Source organism: Ursus arctos, chromosome X, assembly GCF_023065955.2.
Source record: "Ursus arctos isolate Adak ecotype North America chromosome X, UrsArc2.0, whole genome shotgun sequence".
NCBI lineage: Eukaryota > Metazoa > Chordata > Mammalia > Carnivora > Ursidae > Ursus > Ursus arctos.
Genome location: NC_079873.1, coordinates 37,724,662 through 37,747,642, shown reverse-complemented (window position 1 = coordinate 37,747,642; position 22,981 = coordinate 37,724,662). Strand labels below are relative to the sequence as shown.

The following is a 22,981-nucleotide window of genomic DNA, read 5'->3' as shown; positions in this document are numbered from 1 at the left end:
CCAACTTACCTAAGTCCTTAAAACATTTGTTAGTAGTTTTTACTGATGTTTATGCACCATTTATAAAGTAACTTAGGGAAAATCAGTATCTTTATATTGCTGAGTCACAGTATCTCTTTTAAGTTTACTGTCAAGTAATTACTGATACTCAAATGGGAATATTTTATAACCTTATGCTCTCTGATTATTGTTGTTGATTATTAATTTCTGTATGTTAATTTGTGCTTCTAATTGATTTTTCTTGTCTGATTGCACTGGCTAATACCTATAGTACAATGATGAGGAGTAATAGAGTGGGAATCTTTGCTTTGCTCCTAATTTTTGTGAAAATGTCTCTAGTGTTTCCCCTAAGTAAGATACTAATTTGGGGACTAATGTATATGAATCTTACCACGATAAAAAAGTAACCCTCAATTCCTATGTCCAACTTGGACAGAGTTTTTTTATTAGGAACAGGCACTGAATTTGTCAAAGGTTTCTCTTCAATATCTAGGGTGATAACAATCTCATTTTACCTTTAGTTCTGTTATCATGATGCCTGACACTAATGAATTTCCTAATATTCAATCTTGCATTCCTGGAATGAATACCACTTGGTATATTATTTGCTCAATGAGGTAATGATTTTTGTTTGCTATATTTCTACTTAGTACTTTTACACCAATATTCATTATTGATATTGGTCTGTATATTACTTCCTTTTTGTATTATTTTTTATCAGGTATACTTGCTTCAAATGGGGAAATGGGGAAAAACAGTATTATGGTCCCTCAAAAAATTAAACACAGAATTATCATAAAGATCCAGTAATTTCATTTCTAGTTACATATCAAAAATAATTAAAAGCAGGGATTCAGTTATTTGCACACTCATGTTCATAGCTGCATTATCAATAGCCAAAAGGTGGAAGCCACGCAAGTGTCCACCAATAGGTGAAGGAATAAACAAAATGTAGTGTGCACATACAACAATGAAATACTATTAAGCTTTAAAGAATAGTTACATTCTCATACATGCTACAACACGTACAAACCTTAAAAGACATGCTAAATGAAATACACCAGGCACAAAAAGACAAATACTGTATGATTCCACTTACATGAGGTAGTTAAACTCACAGAGACAGAAAGTGGAATAGTGATTGCCAGGGGCTGGGTAAGGGAGGAATGAGAACTTATTGTTGAATGGGTACAGAGATTCAGTCCGGAATGATGAAAAAGTTCTGGAGGTGAATGGTAGTGACGGGTGCACAACGTGAATGTACTTAATGACACGGTACACTTAAAAATGGCTAAAATGGTAAAATTTATGTCACATATATTTTACAATTTAAAAAAAGAAGATACAAAAGCACTGTGGTCTGTAATTAATTTTTAGAATCAGCAATTTTGTTTCCATTATATTTTAAAAATGTTATAGTGTCATTAAGTGCAGAAAGGACTTTGACTATTACCAAACACAAACGTCTCTCAAGTCAGATTAAAAGCTGCTAAAAACTTCCCCCTTTTATAAAGAAAGGAAGGAAGGAAGGAAAAGAGGGAGGGAGGGAAGGAAGGAGGGAGGGAGGGAGAAGTTTTTCATTTCCAATGCTCTGAAACAATCTATAAAGTATTAGAAGTATCAGGTCTTTAAAGGCTTGGTAGAATTCCCCTGTAAAACCATCTGGCCATGGTGCTTTCTATAGGGCATTACTTAATTTTCCCTATTTCTTTTACAGAAATTGACTTTCTATAACTTTCTATCTAATGAGGTCAATTCTGCTAATCTGTATTTCACTGGGAAGTAGTCCATTTCATTAAATTTTTTAATTCACTGGCATAGAGGTCTGCTTAGTAGTCTTATATTATAGTTCTAATTTCTTCTGTTTTCATGGTTACCTTATTTTGTCTATGTGCTTTCTCTTTTATTCCCTTGATCAAGTTACCAGATTATCTATTTTGTTAATTTTTTCAGAGAACTAAGGTTTTGACCTATTAATTAGGTCTACTGTTTTGCTTTCCTTTTCACATTACTAATTTCTTTAAAAAAATCTTTCTTCCTTCCCCACAATACTGTTACACTGACTTTTGTTTTGGTAACAGATTTCCTTGTATTCAATCATCCCTGAATTCATGAAATAAACCTTACATATTCATGGCGTACTTACTGCATCTTTAAATATCAACTGGAATTTCTCTTCAGAATTTCTGGATATCTATAATACACATAAGTGAAACCAACCTACGGTGTTTTGGTAATAAACTAATGCTGGATAGTTAGAAGAGGAGGTTAAAATTGAAACTAACGATTCTTATAAACAGTGTTATTCATGACAACATTATTTTAACTATCCCTCAAGGGAAAAATAGTTAAATTAGTTACAGTACATTTGTGCAAAGGGATATAATACAGCTCTACATGTACTGATATGGAATGATTTCCAATATATAGTACTAACTTAAAGAAACAATTTAAGCAAGGTCAAGTGAGAATACACGTAACTGGCTAATGTTTCAATAAAATAAAGAAAAACAAATATACATGCAAATACATAAACGGATTTGCTTATACATACATGGATTTCTCTGGAAAATGGGGAGGGGAGGTAAGGGGAGGGGAATAGGTTGAGGAGAGGAATAGGTTGTTACAGAAAAGGAATGAGGAGGATACTTCACTGTGTATTCTTTCAAGCACTTTCATTTTGGGTTATCTATTAAAAAAATAAGTAATGCTTTAATAACGAAATTAAAAGGGAAAACTCTGTATCTCTCATCTTTAAAGGCTAGTTAAGAATTTAGATGGCAAACTCTTCAAGTTATTTCATTAAATTCAAGGAAAGGCCAATTATTATTATTATTATTATTATTATTATTATTATTATTATTATTATTATAAAGTGGTTCTAGAGTCTCAGCTAATAAAATGGAGGAGGTAAATTAAATAACAGAGAGAGGACTTCCCCCAAAGATGGCCACAAAGTAGGAGGACCCTTGGACCACCTCCTGCCATGAACACAAATAGATAACTATCAAATTATCCTAAATGCCCCAGGTATCAATCTGAAGACTGGCAGGACACCACAACTAAAGGTACAGAGGAAGTAACACTGAAGAAGGCAGAAAGTGTGAAGATGCAGTTTAGGGGAGAAACAGATACTGGCTGCTGCAGAACGGGGAGAGCTGTGGTCAGGAAGAAGCGCAAGAGTGAGAGGGGCACACGGGAATGCACAAGGAAAACATTTACCCATTGCCACTGGCTTGGAAAATGAGAGGAGCTGAATTTCATGAGATCTTGCAACCAGATGGGCTTAAACCCGAAGTTCAAAGTATCAGTGGACTGGGCTAGGTTCCGGGAGAGTCCAGAGGTATCAGGGCTGCTCTTGGAGAAAAGGCAGGCAAACAACCCAGAGACATACAGCATGGAAACAACATATCTGAAGAGTGCCTGGGGCACACAGTGGGGAGATCTGCTCTACTCAGAGTATGCCCGTGAGAGCCAGCATCCACGGAGAGACCGCTCTGGAAACAAAGCTGCTGGCTGACACCATCTCACTCCCCCACCACTCAGCATAAGAACCCAGCCACTTACAGGAACCAGTGCAACTCAGACACTGGCTGCCTAAATTACTTACACTAAGCCCCACCCACCCCCACACTCTGGTGGAACTGCCCCTTCTCAGTCACGCTTACCTCAGTCCCAGTGCCATGGGCCCCTTCCCCAGAAGACCAGCACAAATCCCTGCCCACACTCTGTGCCCTGTCTAGAAAGTTCTACAGGGCCTCAGTTCCAGTGGAGGTGATGACAGGTCTCATTTCATAAGCAGACCAGAGCACAACTAGTTAAAACCTGCCACATTCAGGCCAGGGGCCAAATCTGCCCAGGATAGGCAAAGAGAACCTCTGTAGATGACTGGCCTGAAGGACAGAGCAGCCAGAACACAATAGCAGAGTGCATGCTGTACACACAACAGACACTCCCTGAAGTGCCAGCCTCTGGATACTACGTGACCTCTTCTTCATAAGGCCATTACTTTCAGGAGCAGGAGACATAACTGGCTTTTCTAATACAGAAAAGAAGGCACAGACTTAAACAAAATGAAAAGACAGGAATTTATCCCAAATGAAAGAACAAGATAAGGACATGGCCAGAAATCTAGGCAAAACAGATATAAGTAACAGAACTGATGGAGAACTTAAATCTATGATCATAAAGATACTCACTCAACTTGAGAAAAGAATGGAAGACATCAGTGAGACCCTTACCACAGAAATAAAAGAGTTACAAAATAATCAGAGATGAAGAGCACAATAAGTGAGATTAGAAACATGCTTGATGCAACCAACAGCAGGCTGGAAGAAGCAAAGGAATGAACTGATGTCTCAGAAGACAAAGTAAAGGAAAGCAATGAAGCTGAACAAAAGAGAGAAAGAAAACTTATACAAAACAAGAATAGACTTAGGGAACTCAGTGACTCCATCAAATACAGTAACATTTGTATTACAGGCGTCCCAGAAGAAGAGAGAGAAAAGAGGACAGAAAACTTATTTGAAGAAATAATAGCTGAAAACTTCCCTAATCTGGGGAAGGAAACAGATATGCAGATCCAGGAGAAGTCCCATCAAAATCAACAAAAGCAGACCCACACCAAAAAATATTATAATTAAAATGGTAAAGTGTAGTAATAAGGAAGAAAATTTAAAAGCAGCAAGACAAAAGAAGACAGTTACTTATAACAGAAAATACATAATGCTGTTAGTCAGCTCACTTTTCAGCAGAAAACTCTGCAGAAATGATTGGCAGGATATACTCAAAGCACTGAGTGGGAAAAATGTGCAGCCAAGAATATTCTATCCAGCAAGGCTGGATTCAGAATAGAAGGAGAGACAAAGAGTTTCACAGACAAAAACTAAAGTTGTGACCACTAAGCCAGCCCTGCAAAAAATACTAAATGCGGACTCTGTGAGTGGAAAAGAAAAACCAAAAGTGACAGTATGAAGGTAGGAAACACAAAAGTAGTAAAAATGAATATTTCTATTAAAAACATCAGTCAAGGAATGAACACACAAAAGGATGTAAAATAACAACATATACCTAAAACACGGGGGAGGATAGGAGTAAAGAACCAGTTCGAACTCAAACAACCATCAACTTAACATACACTACTATAAGTGGATGATATTATATAAAAACCTAGTGGTAACTACATATCAAAGAACAATAACAGATATGCAAAGAATAAAGAGAAAGAAATCCAAATAAGTCACTAAAGAAAACCAGCAAACCGTGAAAGAACGGTAAGGATCAGAGAAAATCTCCAGAAACCACAACACAAGTAATAAAATGGCAATAAATACATATCAACAATTACTCTGAATGAAAACAGAATAAACGGTCCAATCAAAAGATAAGGGGTAACAGAATGGATTTAAAAAAAAAAAAAGATCTGTCTACATGCTGTCTACAAGAAACTTGTTTTAGACCTAAAGACACAGGCAGATTGAAAGTGAGGGGATGGAAAAACATCATGCAAATGGTTGTCAAAAGAAAGCCTGAGTAGCAATACCTACATCGAACGAACCAGACTTTAAAACAAAGACTGTAACAAGAGGCAAAGACAGACACTTTATAATAATAAAGGGGACAATCCAAAAAGAAGATACAACTGTAAATATTTATGCACCCAACATGGGAGCACCCAAATACTGAACACAGTAACGAACAGAAAGGAACTAATCCATAATAATACAATAGTAGTAGGGGACTTTAATGCCACACTTACATCAATGAACAGATCATCTGAACAGAAAATCAACAAGGAAACGATGGACAAGATGGACTGAACAGATATATTCCAAACCTCCCATATTAAAACAGCAGTATACATTCTTTTCAAGTGCACATGGGACATTTTCCAGAACAGATTACACATTAGGCCACAAAACAGGACTCAACAAATTCAAGAAGATCAAAATCATACCATGCCCCTTTTCTGACCACAGTGCTATGAAACTAGAAGTCAACCACAGGAAAATATCTGCAAAGCCTACCAATATACGGAGGTTAAATAACATGATACTAAATAATGAATGGGTCAAAACAGGAAATCAAAGAAATAAAAAGAAATATGAAAACAAGTGAAAATAAAACACAAAGGTCCAAAACCTTTGGGAGGCAGCAAAAGTGCATTCTAAGAGGGAAGTATACAGCAAATGCAGGCCTACTTCAAGAAGCAAGGAAAGTCTCAAATAAACAACTTAACCTTACACCTAAAGGAGCTACAAAAAAAAAAAAAAAAAAAAAAAAAAGGAAGAAAGAAAGAAAGAAAGAAAGACCAAGAAACAATAAATGAAGCCTAAAGCCAGCAGATGGAAGGAAATAATAAAGAATAGAACAGAAATAAGTGATATAGAAATGAAAAAAACAATAGAGATCAATGAGACAAGGAGCTGGTTCTTGGAATAAATTAATAAAACTGATACACCTCTAGCCAGACTTATCAAAAAGAGAAAGGACCCAAATAAAATCACAAATGAGATAAGAAAAATAACAAACACCACAGAAATACAATTTTCAGATTGTTATGAAAAACTACATGCCAACAAACTGGACAACCTATGAGAAATGGATAAATTCCTGGAAACATATAAATTACCAAAACTAAAACAGGAAGAAATAGAAAATCTGAACAGACTGATAATCAACAAAGAAACAGAATCAGTAATCAAAAAACTCTCAACAAACAAAAGTCCAAAATCAGATGGCTTCACAGGTGAATTCTAGCAAACATCTGAAGAGTTAATAATATCTACTCTCCTCAAACAATTCCAAAAAAACAGAAAAGGAAGGAAAACTTCCACATTCATCCTATGAGGCCAGCATTACCCAGATACCAAGACCAGATAAAGACACACACAAAAAAGAGAAATACAGGCCAATATCTCTGATGAATATAGATGCAAAAATCCTCAACAAAATACTAGCAAACCAAATCCAACAACACATTGAAAACAATCATTCACCAAGATCAAGTGGGATTTATTCCTAGGTTGCCAGGGTGGTTCAATATTTGCAAATCAATCAACGTGATACACCAATTAACAAGAGAAAACCTAAGAACCGCAGGATCACCTCAAAATCACAGAAAAAGCATTTACAACATCCATTCATGATAAAAATCCTCAAAAAAGCAGGTTTAGAGGGAATATGTCAACATAATAAAGGCCATATATGAAAAAACCCACATTTAACATCATCCCAGATGGGTAAAAACAGACAGCTTTACTTCTACAATCAGGAATAAGACAGGAATGTCCACTCTCACCACTTTTATTCAACACAGTACTGGAAGTCTTAGTCACAGGAACCAGACAACAAAAATGAGTAAAAGGTATCCAATCAGCAAGGAAGAAGTCAAAGTTTCACTATTTGCAGATAACCTGATATAATATATAGAAAACCCAAAAGAATCCACCAAAATACTGCTAGAATTGATAAACAAATTCAGTAAAGTTGCAGGATACAAAATCAATGTACAGAAATCTATAGTACTGCTATACACCAACAACAAAGCAGCAGAAAAGAGAAATTAAGGAGTCAATCCCATTTATTATTGCACCAAAAACAACAAGATACCTAGGTATAAACCTAACCAAAGAGGTGTAAGACCCATACTCTGAAAACTATAAAACACTAATGAAAGAAATCTGATGACACAAAGAAATGGAAAGACATTCCATGCTCATGTATTGGAAGAACAAAAATTGTTAAAATGCCTGTACTACCCAAAGCAATCCACAGAATTAAAGCAATCCCTATCAAAATGCCAAAAGCATTTTTCACAGAGCTAGAACAAACAATCCTGAAATTTGCATGGAACCACAAAAGACCGTGAATAACCAAAGCAACCTTGAAAAAGAAAAGCTGGAGGCATCACAATTACAGACTTCAAGCTGTATTACAAAGCTGCAGTAATCAAAACACTACGGTTCTGGCAGAAAAACAGAGACACAGATCAATAGAACAGAATACAAAACCCAGAAATGAACCTACAGTTATATGGTCAATTAATCTTCAACAAAGCAGGAAAGAATAGCCAATGGGAAAAAGACTGTCTCTTCAACAAATGGTATTGGGAAAACTGAACAACATGCAAAAGAATAAACCGGGACCATTCTCTTTCAGCATACACAAAAATAAACTCAAAGTGGATTAAAGACCTAAAAGTGAGATCTGAAACCATGAAAGTCCTTGAAGAAAGCACAGGCAGTAACTTCTTTGACATCAGCCACTGCAACTTTTTTTTTAGGTATGTCTGCTGAGGCAAGGGAAGGAAAAGCAACAATGAACTATTGGGACTGTATCGAAATAAAAAGCTCTGCACAGCAAAGGAAACAATCATCAAAACTAAAAGGCAACCTATGGAATGGGAGAAGATACGTGCAAAGGACATATCCGGACAAAGGGTTAGTATGCAAACTATACAAAGACCTTACACAATAGCCACCCCAAACACAAATAATCCCATTAAAAAAATGGACAGAAGACATGAATAGACATTTTTCCAATGAAGACATGCAAGTAGCCAACAGACACATGAAAAGATGCTCAACATCACTCATCATCAAGGAAATGCAAATCAAAACTACAGTATCACCTCAAACCTGTCAGAATGGCTAAAATCAGTAACACAAGAAACAACAGGTATTGGTGAGGATGTGGTTAAATGGGAACCCTCTTGCACTGGTGGTGGAAATGAAAACTGGTGCAGACACTGTGGAAAACAGTATGGAGGTTCCTCAAATAGTTAAAAATAGAACTGGTAATTGCGCTACTGGGTATTTACCCAAAGAATACTACTAATTCAATGGGATACATGCACCCCTATGTTTAAAGCAACATTATCTATAATAGCCAAATTATGGAAACAGCCCAAGTGTGCATCAACTAATGAATGAAGAAGATGCAGTATATATATACTATGGAATATTATTCAGCCATAAAAGAGAATGAAATCTTGCCATTTGCAATGATGTGGATGGAGCTAGACAGTATTATGCTAAGCGAAATAAGTGAGTCAGAAAAAGACAAATGCCAGATGATTTCACTCACATGTGGAATTTAAGAAACAAAAGAGCAAAGGGTAAAAAAAAAAAAAAAAAAAGAGGCAAACCAAGAAACAGAATTTAGAAAACAAACTGATGGTTACCAGAAGGGAGGTGGGTGGGAGAATGGGTTAAACAGATGATGGGGATTAAGGAGTGCACTTGTTGTGATGGGCACTGGGTGATGAATGGGAAGTGTTGAATCACTATATTATACGCTGAAACTAATATTACACTGTATGCTGACTAACTGGAATTTAAATAAAAATTTAAAAAATAACTGATATAACTTTCCAAGAATAATTCTTAATATATTTACTTGGACATAGGACATTACACGGAGGAACAAAATTAACTTTATTTAGAGATGGTATGATAATATACATAAAAACCTGAGAATCTAATTTTTAAATCTAGTAAGAACAGGTGTGTGGGAAATGGCATTCCATTAAAATTATCCAAACCTAAATAAAAGTACCATATCATTCAGGAATCCCACTTGTGGGTGTATTTTCAAAGGAAACAAAACCATATCTCGAAACATATCTCAAAAAATACATCTCAAAGAGGTATCTGTATTCCCATGTTCAATGCAGCCTTACTGGCAATAGCCAAGGTACGGAAACAACGTTTAAGTACCTGTGAAAAGATGGATCAAGAAAGGGGCGCCTGGGTGGCTCAGTTGGTTAAGTGTCTGCCTTTGGGTCAGTTCATGATCTTGAGGTCCTAGGACTGGACCCCACATCAGGCTCCCTGCTCAGTGAGGAGTCTGCTTCTCCATCTCCCCTTCCCCCCGCTTGTGCTCTCTCTCTCAAATAAATAAAATCTTCAAAAACAAAGATGGATCAAAAAAATGTGGTATATAAATATAATGGATATCATTTCAGCCTTAAAAAAAAAGGATATCCTGTCATTTGCAACAACATGGATGAACGTGGAAGGCGTTATGCTAAGTGAAATAAGCCAGACACAGAAAGACAAAACCTGTTTGGTTATCATGTATATGTAGGATCTTGGGGGATACACACACACATACGCGCACACACACACATTTATATATACATATATATACACACACATACACATATACACACATATGGTGATGGGTGTGTTAAAAATTAACTTGATGGGAGAAATCCTTTCACTATATATATTATATAAAGTCATCACACTGTGCAGTTTATCTTATTATTTTATTTGTCAATTACACTTCAATAAAGCTGAAAAAATAACCCCAACCCAGATTTATGGTTAAATTTAACCAAAAAAATTTTAAAGAAGCAAAAAAACACCTCCTACTTCTATAATAGGACTCCTTTTTGTCTTTCAAACATAAACTCAGTACCACAAAGCCACTGTAGTTGGTAACACCTCTTTATTAAAATGACCCAGCAATACACACGCACTCCATCAGCCCCAACTGATTTTTATCACTGGCTCCTTCTCTCCATTCAGGACTCAACAGCCCAAACAGCTCTTGCTCAGAGAGGCCTTCCTTAAACACTCCTGTTAAAAAAGTATTCCCTTACTTCTGTCTTAATTATGGTCTTATTTGTTTAATCCTGTGAAGGTAATGTGGGGACAGGGCCCCCAGGGTTTGTAAAGTGATACTAAATTATTTCTACATTTATTAGCAGGAAGACTTTCTATATGAAGAAACTTTTACTGAACTATTTGGTTACCTAGCACTAGCCACTAACCATATATGACTACTTAAATTTACATTTTAAAATTCCATATTCATAAATAAATACTCATATAAATCAGCTGAACTATAAAAAGTAACTCTCTATAGCTAAGGAGGGAGGGAGGGAGGGAGGCATTTTTGCTTTTCTTAAATTTATACCTGAAAATGAAAACCCTTGTTTTAAGTACTGGAATAGAGGTTTTTCAATCTTTTCATCTGCTTATAGTGTCAGCTTTTGTCATCTAATAATTATATACTCCGCTTCCCATAAATTTTGTTCTTCTTGTTTTTTTTTTAATCTTAACCGGAACTAAAATTTATCAAATGAAAGAATCAATGGAAGGAGGGCCCTGTCCCCACAGTACCTTCACAAGATTAAAAGATTAACACCAACAGACAATTTCTCATCAGAAACAATGAAAGCTAGAAGACAATGGAATGCAAATTTCAAAGTGATCAAATAAGACAAAAAAACAGAATTCTACCACAAGCAAAAACTCTCACTAGAACTAAAGGTGAGAGGGCGCCTGGGTGGCTAAGTCGGTTATGCATCTGCCTTCGGCTCAGGTCATAATCCCAGGGTCCTGGGATAGAGTCCCACATCAGGCTCCCTCTGCCTCTCTCTCTCTCTCTGTCTCTCATGAATAAATAAATAAAATCTTCAAAAAAATTTTAAAAATTAAAAAAATTAAAACAAAGATGAAAATGGGGCACCTGGGTGGCTCAGTCAGTTAAGCATCCAACTCGTGGTTTTGGCTCAGGTCATGATCTCAGGGTTGTGAGATCGAGCCCCACGTCCGTCTTCATGCTAGGCCTGGAGCCTGCTTCAGATTCTCTCTCTCCCCCTTGGCCCCTTCCCTCTCCTCTCTGTCCCCACTCTCAAAAACTAACTAAATAAATAAATAAATGTGAGAAAACAACTGCTTCAGCTGGTAACAGACCAGTGATCTCACTAAGAACTAGAAAATTATAGGGGAAAAAAAATCACAATTTCTCGTTTTGAAGGGAGAAGACAGCTCTGAGGTAATGAGAACAGAAGGAGCGAAGACTCTAAGAAAAGAACTACTTTGGAGAGGGAGCTGCTTTCTATAGCTGCTTTCACTCTGGGGCCTTTGCTGATTTGGCAAAAAACAGCAGTTGGCAGGAGGCTAGGATTAGCACTGGCAGGTAAAGACTCTGATCCACAAGGTGATGTAATTCTCACATGCATCTTCTCAAGGTGGATAAAATCCCTAGATTAGTAGGGTATCCGAACCCGAGTGTGCATAAATTCTTATTCGGTGGGCACACATGCATTGTATGTGTTTTGGCAGGGGAGGACACCACAGCAGATGGAAGCGTCCAAGAATCCGACGTTAATTTTTTCAAGACCCCATGATAGCCTTGAAACTAAACAGACCTTACAAAATAGATGTACAAATGTAACAGTATTTTCCCCAAAAAAGTGGTTATAAAATTTATGTTTTCAGTAAACTCCGATTATTTAATATTTACTCTCATACCAACTTATAATTGATTTCTCATCCCACTGCCAAGAATATGTCTATATTATACCTTTGATCACACAACCTAGCAAAATCTTCCATACACAAAACAAAATGTTCTAAAAAATTAAACTGAAAAGGTTTTCTTCAGTACAGCAACTATAAAAAGATTGAAGATTAAGAGGTAACTCTAATATGCCTTTTAAATGGTGACACATGGAAGGGATATTTCAATCTTAAGAAAAAGTAAAATTAAAAACAATGCATTATAACAACTATCTATGAACATTTTGCAAAGAAAACTACACATTCCACATCAAGAGTGAGAGATCTTAAATACAGTCATTTAAGGTTGCAGACAGCTCAAGTTTAGAGGCATAACATATCAAATGAAACTTCCTCATATACAGCAAGTACTGCTTCACTATGCAAAATCCTGATCACATTTAATGAGTATAAAATACATGAAGGAGATAATGCCCAGAATACCACCAAATTACATGTATGCCTGACTTCGCTTACAATGATATGGGTGATCACTTTTGTTTAAGTAAGGTAAGTTAAAACACTTACCTGGGTTTCATATAAGTGGGCAATGTGAAATTGAACTGCAAAGATGATGGAAAATTAAAATCAATACCAATATAATAGTGTTTGGGGTAAATTAAGTAAGAATACAAAATGTCAAACGTAAGCACAATCTATACTACAGAGATTTAATAATGAGACATAACTTTAATTTTAGTAAAGCAGAATATCCAAGCAAACACACTAAAGAACATGAACATAAGACGCCACATGTGCCACATGTATTCATTGTTGGCCACTATCAAATTTTGTCAGTGTAATTATTAAAATTAACATTAAAATCTATAGTAAGTGAGTATACTCCTTACAAAGTTCACAACTGCAAGATGAAGCAAACAGAGAAAACTCCTATAATCTATGCATTTCAAAACATGGTATTTAAAAACTGAGTTCCAAGTAAGTAAAATACAGTAAAGTCGATATTTGATAAAAACCATATAAAAATCAAAGAAAGCCTCTAATTCCTTATACCACATTTCATAATATTCATAAAGCAAGATGATGCTGGTAATAACACACAGAAGAAATGAGTTGTTGCATTTATCAGTTCTTCAGAATTATTTTTTTTAAAAAAAGTCAAAAACCACTCAGAAGGCAAGAATAGTAAACAGTCCCAAGATTAACAAATAAGTCTTGAAAACCAAGAAAGAACATATTTCAGCTTCTGTTTGCAGCTCTTCTTGATATCGCATCACCAAAGTATGAATGATTCAACAAAAGGAACAATGAACCAGGAATCAAAATTGGAATCTAGCTACTTCAATACTGTAATTTTCACTCTTCAATGACAACTCTCTTTTTTTAATGTTCTATCTACCTGGATTTCACAGCTGGATTTCAAGGAGTCTGGGAGCCTTTCAAATTTACATGCAAAAATGTTTATGTGGATCTTTAAAAAGAAGGTTCACAGGACTACCGTCAAGTATTCACTGTGGAATGCACCATAAGCTAACTCTCTCACTAAATCCTCTAACTGTAAGATTCACCTGAGAGGCTTGTTAAAAATAGAGATTCCGGAGATTATGATTCAGTGAGCCTGGGGCATGGCCTGGAAAGTTGCCTTTTTAATCAGTTCTGCAAGAAATTCTTATACCTGTTCCCTGACTAGCATCTGGGAAGAACTAAACTAAATAACCATAAAGAACAAAACAAACGAAATATATGGTGAATTTTAAAATCAAACATTTTTACATCAAAAGTAAAACTACATCTTTCCATAAATAATCGTTAAATACACATCACACGTTAACTAATCAGAGATGAGGCAAAATAAAAATATCTTTAGAAGATGAAAATCAGCTTTCTGTGAAAAACTCATAAAAATAATAATAAAAGTTCTACATATATAAATATCCCCTATTCCTACATCTGTTGAGGGCTTTTCTTATTTTCCCCTTTTCCAACACAGCTCTCCCTTGAGATTCCAGTTCCGAATCTTATCTCACTGTGTCAATGGAGGGAGACTGGGTTACAGGTTAAGAGAATGAGAAAGAGATGGAAAATCTATGCTCATTTCCCCCGATCTTACTTCTCTAATAAAGGTGAAAAGGAAGAAAAGAACAGCAACTAGCTAGCACCCTACCACGACCCCAAACTTCCTCCAAGCTCAGTCCCTAGGCCCGCCGTCTAGGGCTTTCCTATGCAATGAATTACTAAATCCAGTATCATCTTTTGTAGTGTGAAAACCACCACATATTTAAATTCTTAGAAGTCCTCTTCAAGTGGAACATAACCATACAACTAAGAAAAGGCTCCACTTGGCTAAGTCTCAATTAGAAGTGGAAATTTTTAACAAATATTGCTATAAAAAGTCCTAAAATAAAACTTTATTCAGGAACTATACACTACTTTTGGAATTAAAAGAATTAATTAAATCTACAGGAAACAATTTTATCCCAAGCAGCCACCAATAATGAAGTCTCACATTGCCATGATTCTACTTTTTAAAACATCAACTGTAATTAACCCCTCTTAACAAGCTCTAGAAGCAATAAGTTTATCTACTTACTTTTTAATTGCATAAAAGAATTGTGCCGTAAGATAGAAATACCTCATATAAACGTTTTTTAAAAGCTTACTTTCCTTCCTATAATCTTCTGATCTTTGTAGTATATCACAAAGTAATATGTAAGATTTCAAAGAATAGTCAAGGTCTGTGGCATACACAAATAGGTGATGACGTTAAAAATTCAAAGAGAAATAAGCTTTTTGCAAAGACAGTAAGAGCCTGGTACTTAAATAGTAATAATGTCTGGCTCAAAGTAGGTAGTCTACATGTTAGTGCTCTCTGAGACACCAGCCATTACCGTGGTTATCATGTAATCACACAGACTAAACTACCCACATCAACTGAACTATAATGGCCTAATGCCTCTAAATAAAGCGTGTTCCCTCCCAACACAGTAACCAGCCTTATAGCACAAAGTTCCAAGTCCAGGCAAATTCCTCAGTCCTGGGCAAAACAGGATGTTGGTCACCCTCCCTCCTATTTCCTTTCTCAACAACCAACAGAGACAGAGAAACAGTAAACTTGAAGATGTATTCATTATGGTTCAAATCATCCTCTTCACGTTCAGCAAGAAGTTTTCTGCCCAATGGTGCTCATTTTACAGATGTAGGTGTTTTCCTCTCAAGCAAGAGCAATGACCTACAACTGAAATTTAACTTCAACAGGGCAGAATAAAATGAGGATTTACCAAAATATTTAGTTTGACATTTATGAAACATCCCTCAGAAGTTATCATTCAAACTGACATATTAGTCAGTTGTGAGAGTTTAAGTTACTAGATATAATCAATCAAATGAAAGGAGCTGTTTTCTTATTCCTGTATAATTAAGGAAAAAGTATAAATTAACATTTCAATAAGTATATCAGTGAGTTAAATTTTGTCTAATCTAACCTCATCTTAAGAAACTAAAATATCATACACTGATCAGTTTCTTTTAAAGAAAATAAAAATCTTTTATGTTTTCTCAGGAAATTGCCTCTAGCAGAAGCATGAGATAATTGGTCTGGTTTAGATGATGATTTCATCCATACCATGTCATAATTCATGTAGTATCAAGTTACATCCTAATTTCTACAGCCTTTTCATGTATTCCATCATTTTCTCAGGCATTTTTAACACTGACACTACTTTTCACTAACGCCATTCTCTAGGGTTAGAATACGAATCACTTAGAGCGAAATACTTTCTAAAACTCAGAATCCTTTGACCTGAAATTTTCACTAAGAATGATTCAACAAACACATATTTTTCAAGAAAGAAAGTTTTAAAGAAATCCAGCTTGAACCCAATGACTATCCTTAAAACTTTTATCGGCTACTTTAAACGAAATATGCCAACACATCCTTACTGATAAACACATCATAATCAAACCACTCTGCTTTTGGAAAGAAACATACACAGAAGCAGAAAATAAGTGCCTGGAAAAAGCCACTGTAGCAGAACACGTTTCTCATACACATTCTTTTTTAATTAATTGAAAAATGTCACTTCAAATTTTACATATGATATGCAAAAGTAGAATTAAAAAAATCAAAGAATGTATTCATAATTATCGATAATTTTAATACCACACAGCAGGAATCAGTGAGCTATCACTTAAGAATCTTTGTATACTCATTTTTCGTAGAAGACTGGCAATACCTGTTTTTAATCCCCCAAGGCATCTACAATGTAATTAATGCACAAATAATCAATCTTGTTCATTAGTGCGGACAATTTTAATTCAACAACACAGTTCACTGGCATATCTATTTTAGACACAGGCTGTTCAGAATAACTGGTCTCACATGTTCCATTTGTACAAGTAGCCATGGCAACCAATACAGTTAGATCCAACAATTCTAGAAGAAAAGTTACACAGGACTTTATCACTATCACCATTATCATCATCACCACTACTATTATTTGCCCTGAGGTGATCTGAATACATGCAGAAAACTATTACTTAAAAATACTTACTTTCAGCATTGGACAAAGTGCAGGGATTGCAGTCAACCAAAGCTAACTGAAAATGCTGCAAGAAGAGAGTGAGAAAATCAGTGCACTAAATTCAGTCATGTAAATGTGTCTTAATTTTCAGGTAGGTAAAGTCTAACATAATCATGAAACTATGCTATGCAAATAAAACATACTAGACAACCAACTAGAATTACTTTGTACATTTATTGCTGATAACAGGCTGTTGGGTTACTTTCTTGAGACAGTTGAGAATGGAGAATTAACTTTATCAAGTCATCCTATGTATAATTTTGTTTATATGAAAAAAGCTTTAGAAAAAGTCTTCAAGTAAATAGTATCAGTTACAGAGTGGTTTAAATAGTTTAATCATTATTTTAAAAACTGAAAGTAAAAGTTCAGTGGTATTTACGTCAGAATACCACTGCTTATCTCAAAATGAGACATGAACTTCAGAAACAAACAAAATACTATGACAATAAAGGGTAAAACTATCTGCCCTTACTGATTCTTCAATAATCATTGTATTTGGTATCTTTTTTTTCCCTTTTTTTTTTTTAAGATTTTATTTATTTGAGAGCGAGAGAGAGGGAGAGAACAAGCAGTGGGAGGGAGAAGGAAAAGCAGACACCCCGCTGAGCAGGGCTCCATCCCAGGACGCTAAGATCATGACCTGAGCCTAAGGCAGACGCCTAACCGGTGGTTAAGCTTAACCAACTAAGCTACCCATGCAACCCTGTACTTAGTACCTTTTAAAACTATTTGAAATACTACCAAGAATACATTAAATCACCTGTGTTGAAGTTCATCTATGAAATACAATTATCTTTTTAGAATGCATGCACTATTATTTGTGTAGGCAATATTAAACCACTAACAGTTTACAATATCCATGTATAATAACATCATATCAGCCTACCCAAAAAATACATGTTAAAATTCAATGGATAACATTAATTTCTAAGAACACAAATCATGATCAAGAACACTGAGCAGCATTTGACATCTACTTTACCAACCTTAAACCTGGTATATAAACTAAGAAAAAAAAAAAAAAAACAAGTACTAGAGTGTAGTATACACTCTAAGGTATAAGATCCTTAGGGTAAAAAAGGTATAAAATCCCTAGGATAAAAAAGTAAATCTCTCTGAGCTCTTCTAAAAAATACTTCCATATATGTATATTCAAATTTTCTGAGTCCCTACAAGATTTTAGCATTAAAAGTAATCAACAGCGTTAAGTATAAACCCATTTTTAAAGATTGACCACAATAAGCTTGTTCCTATCCACAATCCAAATATCTAAATAGTTGTATTTTTTATAAGTACTGAACAAACTGAAAATTGACATGCGTAATGACAACTTCCAGATATAAACTCAAAAAGACTTTATCAAGAGAAATAATCATTAGCAAGCTTTCAGTACTATTACCTCAACAAAGAATGAACAGAACTGCACTTGGTCAACTAGAACCCTCAATAACAAAAGTAAACGAATGTCAGCTACCCAGTGTCACAGTGAAAGAAAGATTAGAAGGCATCATTTGGTATGAACACAGTAGCTATCATATTCCTTCACAGATGTCTGTTATGCGCAAGCATAATGAGGCTAGACTACATTTGCGGTGCTCTTTAAAATTTAAGGGCTGTAATATTCTGAATGGGCAAACCACTAACAAAATGACTATGAACCTTAAATATGCAATATTTAATCCATTCAACAAATGTTTGTCAAGTATCTATACTGCCTCAGGACAATACAGGCTCTAGGAATACAATGGTCAACGAAACAAAAGTGAAAGTTATTTGTCATGGTTGACTAAGTGGAAAAAAAACCCCAACGTCTGAACACTTTAAGAACTGCTTTTATTAAAAATAAAACAAAGAACTGCCTATAATTATTCTCCCTTGGCCTACTAAGCAGACTGTATAAACGCCAAACATCCCTTTGGTGTGCTACCACAGCAATAGAAACGAGAGTATTTTAAAGAGTATTTGTATACCTGAATCTAACTTATTAACACTGTATGTCAACTATACCTCACTAAAGAAAATAAAAAGTGAGCACTATGAAAGCAAAGCTCGCTTCATAACCAGTTGTCTTCCCCTGGACAAAAAGAGCAGCACAGTAGCCACACATTCAGACTGCACCACTTTTCTGAGTCTCATCTATCCTGTCCACATACACAGAGAAGACAAGACAGACTTTTCCTAACTGAGCCATCAAAGGATACAAACTGACCTGCAAAGAAAGTCTTCAAGAAGGCAGTATTTTACTTTTACTGTTACAACATCTCTCAAAGAGCAGAGAGATGCATAATTTGAATTGCCTAGACTACATTTCATCTATCAATATGCAAGCGTCCTGCAATGAAACCTGGCAGAAGCAATTCTGGACCACGTCTTATATAAGTATTAATCAATCTCAAAAGCACCAATGAAGCCATTGATGTATCATTTCAAATCCACCACATCATGAAATATTAAACATTTCCAAACAGCGACAATATAAAAAATTACCCTGCAACAGAGTATATATTCAAAAACATACATGTGAGAATGAAGGGATTTATAGAATAATTATTAAGTATAAGAAACTAAGAAAAGCCACATAAAACTACCCCATAAAAAGAAAAACAATGATACACTTTCCAGTAAACTGACAAGATATGAGGGACTGGGGTGGGGACGACATGACCTCAGAGTTTCATTTCCCAGCTGCAAACAGATGTACCTATTAACATATAAGCCAGCAGAAATGAATATCAATTATAATAATCAGCCCCGAGATCTGAAAATACCATGGTAAAATATCTAGGACCTATCCCTGCAACCAAGAGAAGCAGCTAAGAAACATTTGCACCTCACATAGAAATACTGCAGTACTGAAACCGACTGTTGCTGTGTGAAATAGTTACCATGCGGTAGAGGCTTCTGCAGTTCAAAGACTACATACAAACCTCAAGGCAGAAAGCATTCTACAGAAAATTAATTTCCAAGCAAGATTTACCTAATACATTTTTTTTAATGTTATGGTGATTTTGTTTTTACAGAGCACTTCTGGTCCAATATAACAAAAAGGATCTATTCATAACAATTTCTGTTGACATCTTTATTACCAAATCACCTTTTGTTTTAAAAGCTTTTGACTTCTTCAGTATTTCAAAATAACTTCATAGCATTTTGCTTTATACAGACTAAGGAACTTGATTTCTAACTAGAGGAGAATCTATAGTCATGTAAGTAACATGTAACTCAGGTTTCAAGACTTTATTTCTCTTTCAATTGTTTTAGTTCTAGCTGTATAGTCCGTGATTATCTCACGAATCTTTTCAATTGTAGACCTCTTCAACTATATTCCCAATCCTGAAGATAAGCAGTGATATAACTTTTTTGGTAATTAACAAATTATTTGTGTGTATATAAGTTATTAAAATTTAGAGCAATGTTTGGATTCCAGATCCAATCTTGGATGTTCTGACTCAGTGGGTTGGGCCTGACACCCTGTAAACCAGAAAAAAAGCCTCTACCCTCTACAAGTTATTCCAATGCACAATCAGGGTTAAATGCCACTATTTTAGTTTTTAAATTGTGTACTTGCCCCAAAAAACTTTACTTCAGACTATGCAGACAAGGTGTGTGTAGTCGATACTGTTGTCTCTATTCAGTTAGTGTAGACAACGCCTTCTAGGAATAAAACGTTCGCAACACCAGGTACTCTGCTATTGCTATACATCTACAGAACTAAATGCACAGCTCGCTGAAATGAATGTTCTATTAGAAGTTTAAAACACAATTCCATAACAGAATCCAAAAGATGGAGATGAGAAACAAAAGAAAAGAGGTACTTCAGGCTGAGGAAAAAACTTATTTTTACAAAGCCCTTACGAAAGAGAACTGGTTTTATGGGCCATTTTAAGTGAGAAGAGGCAAGATATGCTGGGTACTCTTGAAAATCAAGTCATTTTTTCTTTTTCATCGTTACAGACTGCCACAATTCTAAAACTATGAATTAAAACCAACAACTTCATTCCTAAACCTAATAGTCTATGATAAATGGATGAGACTAGGGAAAGGTCCTGGGCTGTGATGGTACTTTAGGGCTTTGATCTCCGAAAATGAGATACAGAACTGAAAGTGGAAAGTTCTGGTAGGGCTTGAGTCACACTGCTGGGTAAGCTGATCTGATTAAGGTTCTTTCAAAGCCCTCAAACTCAAGTTCTTCTGATTCTCTGTAATACAAGGTTATTACAACTGTTTTGAGGAGAAACTCTACTGCACACCAGTAACTAATAGCTAGCTAATGGATCCTGGCACTCTTCACTCAAAAAAGAAGTTTCCAATCTGGTGTCCTCCAAAAGTATCCTTAACAAAAAAGTAAAAGAAAAGACACTGTATACTGAAGATGTTCAAAATCTTACTTCTTTTCACAGCCCTTCTTTATAGCTCCAAACTTCTGCCTGTCTATACCGACATCTAATATCCCTTGAGTACTTCCAAGTCAATATACTCCCAAAGGACCCACTGCCACTCAGAGCCTTTCCACTTTCCAATCCCAAAACCTGTTGCTACTTTATCACCTACTTTAGTTAAAAGAAGAATGAATTAAGCCAATAAATGAAGAATCTATTTCCAATTAACTCTGTAAGATCTATAGAATGTGTTACCTCTCATCCATCCATCCACTGAGAACCCATTTGTCCCATGGATCTTGCTCATCTTTTTTCCTGTAACAGTGTCTTACCTAGTCTCTCAACTCATTTCTATCGTAATTTACAAAAGTACAGGTATACAACTGACTAGAAATTTTAAAACACTGGTTCTAGTATGCGTCTCATCGTGTATACAAAGGATCAGAATACGGAATGACTTCTTTCCCAAATTCTTTAAATCTAGTAGTGTACAATTTGTTTTCACATCAAAATTGAGGCTGATATTTACACCAGTAACAAATACAAGGCAAACATGATACATATTTTATAAAGGGGATAAAATGTTGTTTTGGAACATAACCTCTTTTTTTAATGTGGCATTAGACACACTGAATGTTTCATAAAGTTGCATTTGAAGACCAAATATTTACAACATAAATTTACTTGGTTATGGGTAAACACCAAAAAAAAATATGTTTTGATTAGAAATGATTTCTTGTAGTTAAAATGTATTTGAGGAGAAAACTGAACTGGGAAACCTGGACTCAGCCTAACTCTTCCAAATCAGAGAATGGTGACTGCACATCTATGAGCAGTCATGTCCTTTCCAAACATACATTTTCAAGGAGGAACTGAAGTACTTCTGCTGTTTATACTACTTCACGCTTAAAGGTATGTATGTAATAGAACCCAGGGCAGAAATAAGTATCAAATGGAAAAACAAAACTGGTCAGGCAGAGTGAAGTGGAGAAAGCATTATGCAGTGGCTAGATAAACCAATTAGGAGATCATCTCATAAAAGAGAATAATATCTAGGAAAGATTAAAAGGTAAAGTACAAGTTGAAGAGTAGAGGGAAAAGGAATGAGCAGAGCAATGATTTTTGCCCACAAATAAGTAAAAATGGACAGAAGACAAAGTAAACAGTAATGACCATCCTTTGCCAAAAGGAGCAGTGATATTTCATTCAGGTAAAGCTGAGTTCTACTGCCGATGTGAGAATTAGGGAGATGTTTAAAGGCACAAACGTGCAACTCGTAGATAGCTAAGTCCCAGAGAGCTAATGCACAGCACAGAGACTACAGTCAATAATACTGTATTTTAAACTTCAAAGCTGCTAAGAAACTAGATCTTCATTGTTCTCATCACAAAAAAAACTAATAATAATAATTACTTTGTGATGAGACAGAGGTGCCAGCTAACGCTACAGTGGTAATCACACTGCAATATATAAATTATCAAATCAACATGTTGGACACTTAGGACTTACACAATGTTATATGTCAATTTTATCTAAATAAAATAATTTTTAAAGAATTCAAATTTTCAAAATGCCAGCTGGGAGAGTTAAGCTATTGAGCACCATGAAGTATTAAACAGGGCAGGGGCAGGCATGGAGAAGTAACAGCAACTTTCATGATCTTCAGACAACTGAACTAATAAAAATACGCTGTTAAAACTTCAACAAAGAAATATTACAAGTATCTTAGAAACTTAAGGCACAGTTAAAACTAATTAAATAGCTA

The 22,981-nt window shown here is 35.4% G+C and overlaps 1 protein-coding gene across 12 annotated transcripts in view; it reads right to left on the bottom strand.

Annotated features, from left to right (window-relative positions):
- The window catches only part of KDM6A (lysine demethylase 6A), a 200,846-nt gene that overhangs the window by 66,967 nt on the left and 110,898 nt on the right, over positions 1–22,981 (bottom strand). For all 12 annotated transcript variants that reach the window (XR_008958921.1, XR_008958922.1, XM_026513341.3 and 9 more), the window contains 2 exons: positions 16,808–16,862; positions 12,825–12,859 (listed from right to left, as the gene is read on the bottom strand). Coding sequence is in view for 10 of the 12 variants with exons in the window: in XM_026513341.3 (XP_026369126.1) it covers positions 12,825–12,859; positions 16,808–16,862 (90 nt within the window). In the remaining 2 variants the exon portion in view is untranslated. The remainder of the gene's footprint in view (positions 1–12,824; positions 12,860–16,807; positions 16,863–22,981) is intronic.